Source organism: Quercus suber, unplaced genomic scaffold (genome assembly GCF_002906115.3).
Source record: "Quercus suber isolate HL8 unplaced genomic scaffold, Cork oak 2.0 scaffold_856, whole genome shotgun sequence".
In the NCBI taxonomy this organism is placed as follows: Eukaryota; Viridiplantae; Streptophyta; class Magnoliopsida; order Fagales; family Fagaceae; genus Quercus; species Quercus suber.
The window spans coordinates 212,833-220,010 of NW_027070286.1; the positions used below are offsets into that span (position 1 = coordinate 212,833).

At 38.1% G+C, this 7,178-nt stretch overlaps 1 protein-coding gene across 1 annotated transcript; it reads left to right on the forward strand.

Annotated features, from left to right (window-relative positions):
• The first annotated feature begins 4,737 nt into the window (after positions 1–4,737).
• On the forward strand, positions 4,738–6,880 carry LOC111997620 (2-methylpropanoate--CoA ligase CCL4). Its single transcript, XM_024029733.2, has one exon. It carries the CDS (start codon positions 4,853–4,855, stop codon positions 6,527–6,529), a length of 1,677 nt encoding a protein of 558 aa, XP_023885501.1. The 5' UTR covers positions 4,738–4,852; the 3' UTR covers positions 6,530–6,880.
• The last annotated feature ends 298 nt before the right edge of the window (positions 6,881–7,178 follow it).

Sequence of the window (7,178 nt, forward strand, 5' to 3'; positions counted from 1 at the left end):
CTTTATTTCTCTCAAAAACCAAGCCAAAGATCTCTTCTCTCTCTTTCAGACTCTCTCTCTCTCTCTCTCTCTCTCTCTCTCTTTGGTACCCAACGGCAAGTTTTAGGAGGAAGGCGATAGCTTGGCGTCAGTGATCAGACTCCCCTCTCTCTCCTCTATCACTTAAGCCTCACTTCTCTATTTGATCTTGTGGGTATTTGCTATATTTTTGGGCGTTTGTTGGTGGGTATTTAGTGGTGGGTGTTTTGGTTGTGGGTATTGGTGGTAATGGGTGGTTGATGGTGGTGGTGGTTGTGTAATGGTAATGGGTATTTGCAATTTGGTGATGGTGGTGGATTGATGGGTTTATGCAAAATATTTTTTTTTGGTTCTTTGAGTTTTTTTTTTTTTTTTTGGTTTGGTTATGTGGTTGTGTTTGTGCTATGAGTTTGTAGTTGTGATTTTCTATGTTGACAAAGAGAATAGAGTGTGAGAGATATGGAGAGGAAGAGAGAAAAAAGAATAAATAAATAGTGTTTTTTCATAGAAGCATTAAATAAATAGTGTTAGTTTTGATATGAAATATAAAAGATGAGATGTTAGTTGTATTATAAAATAGTATGATATAATAGATAAAGTAATTTTTGAGATGGTAAAATAAAATATTTGTTAGAAACCGGATGCTAATACTTTATTATGATTCTTTTAAAATGTTCAATTATGTGATTGACTCAAAATAAAAGTGCAATCAAAATATAAATACCCCTTGAAAAGATTTTAAGAAGTTAAGTATAACTATAAATTGTTCTAAACAATCCACCTAGCATGTAAATTATATGCTATTTTTTTTTATACAGATTTTCAAAGAATTTGTGTGCCAATCTGGCAATGCCCTACCTGATCACTTTAATATTATTTAGGCGAAAATATCATTTTGGTCCCTACATTTTGAGGTCACAGCCAATTTGGTCCCTACATTAATTTTGGTATCAATCAATTTGGTCCCTGCTATATATTTTAAAATTATAGTAAAATTTGTCCCTACCATTAACTTACGAACGAAAAATACGTACGTGGCAAACAGTTTGTACAATTGGCATATATAATATTAAAAAATTGGATGAAATCCTTATGTGTCTAAGTTTTATTGGCCACGCGTCAGCCCTTAGGTGGCAAAAAGAGACATATCATCTATAAAAATAATTTTCTTTTGGCGAAAATGCACTTTTGGTCCCTACGTTTTGAGCCTATTTTTGTTTTGGTCCCTAACTTGATTTCACGCCTACCTCAGTCCCTAAAAATGAAAAATCATGTCCACTTTGGTCCCTGCCGTCAACCCACTAACATAAAATTCATATGTGGCAGATGGAATGCACTGTTTACATAGTAAATGCGTCGTGGCTAATAAAATAATTTATTTGACTTTTTTTTAAATGCCATGTCAACATTTAAGTTAATAAAAAAAGCCAGGTCAAAAAATAAAATTAAAAATAAACAGTAATCTAATTAAAATAAATCATTTAATTAAAAAAAATTTTAAAAAAAATGAAGTCTGAAGATAAAAAACTGTGCACAATAAGCCTATTAACAAAAACTCTAGCATCAAATATAAAAAATAAATAAATAAACCATTACCAAAATCTTGGTTCCCACATCCAAAGTTCCAAATGGTCTGATCGATCTTCGTTTTCTTGGATCAAGGTCTCTCTTTTTCAGCTTTCTCTTTGGGATTTAGGTTTAGAGAAAGAGATAAAATGATATTGGTGGTAATGGTTGTGAAGTAGTGGTCGGTCTGGTGGTGCGTAGGGGGGGTGGATCGTTGGTTAGGTTTTTGTTGGCATGGGTTGCAGTGGCTTAATGTTTCCATTAGTGACTGATTGGTGGCAGAAGTGGTGATTGGTGGTTTGATTTGTTCATGTGGGTTTTGGATTGCATGGTTGGTTGGTTGGTTGGTCTGATCAGGGATCGTTGGTTGGGTTTGGTTTTTAGTGTGGGTTTCAGATTGTAGGCTTTTCTCTGGGTTTCAATGTCTTGGTTTGTTGGGTTCAATTGGCTTGAGGTGGGTTTGCTAGGTTCGAGTTGCAGGGTCTTCCAATAATGTTTTCTCTCTAAACTTGACTCTATCTCTTAATTGTTTAGTCAATGGTGGTGGTGGGTTTGATTAGTGGTGGTGGCGGCTAGGTTTTTCTGGGTTTGATATTTTTGTTTGGCTTGGCTGTGTTGTATTTTTGGATTGATTTGGTACTTTGAGGTTTTGGGTTTTGACAATTTTGCTAGGGTTTGAGAAAATGGGGTTTTTGAGATTTATGATTTTATTTTTGAGCTAAATTTTCTGGGTTTTTTGCGTGTTTGTTTCCCAGTAAAAGTTTTGGGTTTGCTGGTTTGTTTGCTTGGGAAGAACATAAAGTTCATATTTTGAAAAGAAGAAATGAATGTTCTTACGAAAAAAAAAAAAGTAAAAAAATAATTAATTTAATTAGATTATTGTTTAATTAATTTTTTTTTTAATTTTCTGACTTGGTTTTTTTTATATTAATTTAAATACTAATGTGGCATTTAAAAATGCCAAATATTTTTTTAAAATAATATTTTAATGGTCACATCAACAAGCAAGGTACACCATCTACCACGTATGATTTTTTTGTTAGTGGGTTGACAGCAGGAACCAAAATAGACATGATTTTTTGATATTAGGGATTGAGGTAGGCACAAAATCAGGTTAGGGACTAAAACAAAAATATGCCCAAAATATAGGGACCAAAAGTACATTTTCGCCTTTTCTTTTCTTTACCATTTTTTTTTTCCATTCTATATTTTTTCTTTTAATTTTCTTAATCTGACATAATTTCAATCTTATTTTATTGATATTGGTTTTTTTCCTTTCTTGTAATTTCTTCATAACCAAATAGCAATTTAGTCCAACAATCTTAAATCAAGATAGGTCACATTGTTTCTAACCCTAAAATCCTCGCCTAAAAAGAAAGCCCAGATGCAAATCCACAAAACCTAGATTCAAACTAAATCCAAAATTTAAAACAAAATCATCAAATTCAAAGTTTCAAACTAATCCCAAAATCGTCACCTACAAACCTAAATCCACCACAACCCCAGCTGACCAACACCATCCTAAACCCAGATCCACCACAAAGCTCAGTTCATGCCCACAAACCCTAAAGAAAACTCTATCCAATCGATCCCCAACCCAAATGACTTGTATTTACTTATCTCAAGCTTGATCAACATGGACCCAACCTCATATCGTTGCCACCTTGTGTAGCAATAGCAACCCACAAGCTTTTCATCACACATGTACGTTGGTCATAGCGACAGAGATTGCATATGAGGATTGGCAATGGCGTTGGAGTGAAAGCGATTGCTGTTGGCTTTGACTTCTAACTTCTTCAGCCATGAATTAGAGATTACAAGAATTAATAGAGAGAGAGAGAGAGAGAGAGAGATCTGATCCAATTTTTTAATATTAAATATGTTAATAGTACAATCTGTTTGTCACATAAGCATTTTTTGTTAGTGAATTAATAATAAAAATCAAAATGACTATAAATTTAAAATAGCATAACCAAATTAGTAAAGACCAAATTGATTGATTCCAAAATGTAAGGATGAAATTAACTATGATACCAAAATATAGATTCAAATTGAGTGTAATACAAAATGCATCTTTATCTTCTTCACAAGAAGTTATTTTTTAAGAGTAAACATTTGGTCTGGCTGTGGCATAAAAATAATGTTTTACGCCAACCAATAGGAGGTTGCCACTTTATCTCCTTTTAATAAGTCACTTGAATCCCTCTCCAAAGAGTCCAAATAGAGACCGAATTGAGAAAGAAGACCCACATCCCTCAGACCAAAGCTTGCCCAAACCTCCACCACACCAAGCACCGAGTTCGCCGGAGTTGTGCATGGAGCTTGGAAACATACTGGAACAGAGACCGAATTAAGAAAGACCCATGGCCCTCAGACAAAAGCTTCCTCCCTCTTCCATCTTTCCTTGCCCAAACCTCCACCTCAGACTCTCACCTCTTTCACAGACCCAAAACAACCCATACAGCCACCATCATCCAATCACCTAACCACCATCATCAAGCCACACAACAACTCAGCCACCATCCCATTCAACCAAGCTACCATCAATGAAATTAACATACTCATTCAAAAATCCAAAGATCCAATCACCATCATCAAGCCACACAACAAAAATCCAAAGATCCAAAACAAAAACAAACCAAACTCATTCTCTCTGTAACCCAAAAAAACCCACAACCATGTCTCTCACTCACTCTCTCCCCCTCCTTCTCCTCATTTCCCTTCTTCTCATCTCAACCTCAACCAGCTTCTCCGACTCGAACCAAGTCTTAGGGCTCCAATCCCGATCCAAAATCGGTATAATCCACCTCGACAACCACTCCATCTCGCACTACCTCACCTCCACAAAAACCCCAAGACCCTACTACCTCCTCATCTTCTTCGACGCCACCCAGGTCCACGACAAGTCAGACTGAGAAGCTTGAGTTAGAGACTGAGAAACAGAGAGAGAGAGTTTAAAGAGAGTGAGGGACTTTGAGAGAGTTCAGAGAGCGTGAGGCAGAGAGAGATGTTCAAAAAGAGTGAGGGAGTTAATAGGATAAGAAGAAAAAAAAACATATATTAAATGCAAATGACTCATTAAAAAGATATGACGTGACAGCCTTATCCTATTGGCTGACATAAAACAATAGTTTTACGCACAAGGCCGAATATTTACTCATTATTTAATCGTAAAACATCCACACTTTCAGGATATTAATATTATCACTAAGAAATACAGTCAGGACATTATCACTTTAAAAAAATAAGCACAGAGAGTCGGAGAGTAATGGAAGAGTTGAGGCCAAGAAAAGCGAACTCATCGCCTCTAACCCCACTAGGCTTTCTAGAAAGAGCAGCCACTGTGTACGGTGACTGCACTTCCGTCATCTACAACACCACCACCTACACGTGGTCACAGACCTACCGTCGATGTCTCCAAGTAGCCTCATCAATCGCATCGCTCGGCATCAAGAGAGGCCAAGTGGTGTCTGTCATAGCCCCCAACATCCCCGCTATGTACGAGCTCCACTTCGCTGTGCCCATGTCCGGTGCTATCCTCAACAACATCAACACACGCCTCGACGCCCGTACGATCTCCGTACTCCTCCGCCACAGCGAATCAAAACTCGTCTTCGTTGATCACCTGGCTTCCTCTCTCATCCTCCAAGCTCTCTCTCTCTTCCCGCCCAATACTCAACGCCCTCAACTCGTCCTCATCACCGACGATGATGATGATGGTGGTGAGGCTCTCTCTTCCTCATCATCATCCACCGTTGATTTTTGCTGCGAGTACGAGAGTATGGTGGAGAAAGGTGATCCTGAATTCAAGTGGGACGAAGACCAATTCTCGGAGTGGGACCCGATGATATTGAACTACACTTCGGGCACAACGTCTTCTCCGAAAGGCGTGGTCCACTGTCACAGAGGGATTTTCTTCATCACCGTTACTTCTGTGTTGGATTGGGGAGTACCAAAGCAGCCTGTATATTTGTGGACCCTACCTATGTTCCACGCTAATGGATGGAGCTACCCGTGGGGAATGGCAGCCATGGGTGCGACCAACATCTGCCTTCGCAAATTCGATGGACCAATCATCTTTAATCTTATCAAAAAACATGGTGTGACTCACATGTGCGGGGCACCTGTGGTGCTGAACATGTTAACAAACTCACCCAACAATGAAAAGCTTCAAAACCCAGTTCAGATTCTCACAGCAGGGGCTCCACCACCAGCTGCTGTGTTGTTCAGGACCGAGTCGTTGGGTTTTGTGGTGAGTCATGGATACGGGTTGACTGAAACGGCTGGACTCGTTGTTTCGTGTGCGTGGAAACGAAAGTGGAATCATTTGCCAGCGAGTGAAAGAGCGAAGCTAAAATCTAGACAAGGAGTGAAGATTATTGGGATGAATGAAGTGGACGTTGTGGATACTGAGTCAGGAGAGAGTGTGAAACGAGATGGGTTAACACTCGGTGAAGTTGTATTCAGAGGTGGGTCAGTGATGCTTGGTTATTTCAAAGACCCAGAGGGTACCTCTAAATGTATGACAGAGAATGGTTGGTTTTACACTGGCGATGTGGGAGTTATGCACCCAGATGGGTATTTGGAGATCAAAGATAGGTCCAAAGATGTGATCATAAGCGGTGGGGAGAATTTGAGCAGTGTGGAAGTTGAGTCTGTGCTTTATACACATCCAGCGATTAATGAAGCAGCTGTGGTGGCTCGGCCTGATGAGTTTTGGGGTGAGACACCTTGTGCTTTTGTGAGCTTCAAGGAAAGGTTGAAATCGAAGCCGAGTGAGAAGGAGATTATGGAGTTTTGTAGAGCTAAATTGCCGCACTATATGGTGCCTAAGACAGTGGTGTTTAAGGATGAACTGCCTAAGACTTCGACTGGGAAGATTCAGAAATTTGTGCTCAGAGACATTGCCAAGGCCATGGGCTCCTCAAGGGTGAGTCGGATGTAGCGTTATGTTGAGTTGGCTCGCCAGACTTTAGTCAACAACTCGTGACGTAAGGATATTGATTAGTATTAATTTGGATAAGATTTTCTTTGGAGCGTGGTTTAGTAACGATCTAGTTTGTTTATATTTTTTAAAAATATATATGCGTAGGAAAGTATACTAAAAATATATATAATATTATTTAAAAATTAAAAATTACTTCTTAAAATTTCATTACTAAGGGCCACTCTGGGATGAATGAGGGCTTTGTCTTCTACATTTTATGCAGAAAGCTGTACATGATAGTTACTTTCGTAGCCGTGTACGAATGTCTTATATATGAATATCACAATAGCTGTACATGATATTTACTTTCGTAGCCGTGTATGAATGTCTTATATATCAAAATCACAATCATCACCTCTGGCAAATTTTTAGCTTTGCATCTCACAGTGGTTCCTTCTACATAGGGGCATAGCCAGAAGTTTTTACATGGAGGCCGATTCGAAGTATCAATGTAAAAAACATAAATCATAAGTCTATTGAATATGAAATTTCAATTTTGATATATCTTAAACATTAATAAACATACAAAAACTGTCTAGTTCACTATAGACATATACAAAAATATTCACACAAAAAATATATATATATATATATATATTTCACATCA

Coding starts and splice junctions, on each gene's coding strand:
- LOC111997620 (XM_024029733.2), top strand. CDS start 4,853: ATGGAAGAGTTGAGGCCAAGAAAAGCGAACTCATCGCCTCTAACCCCA.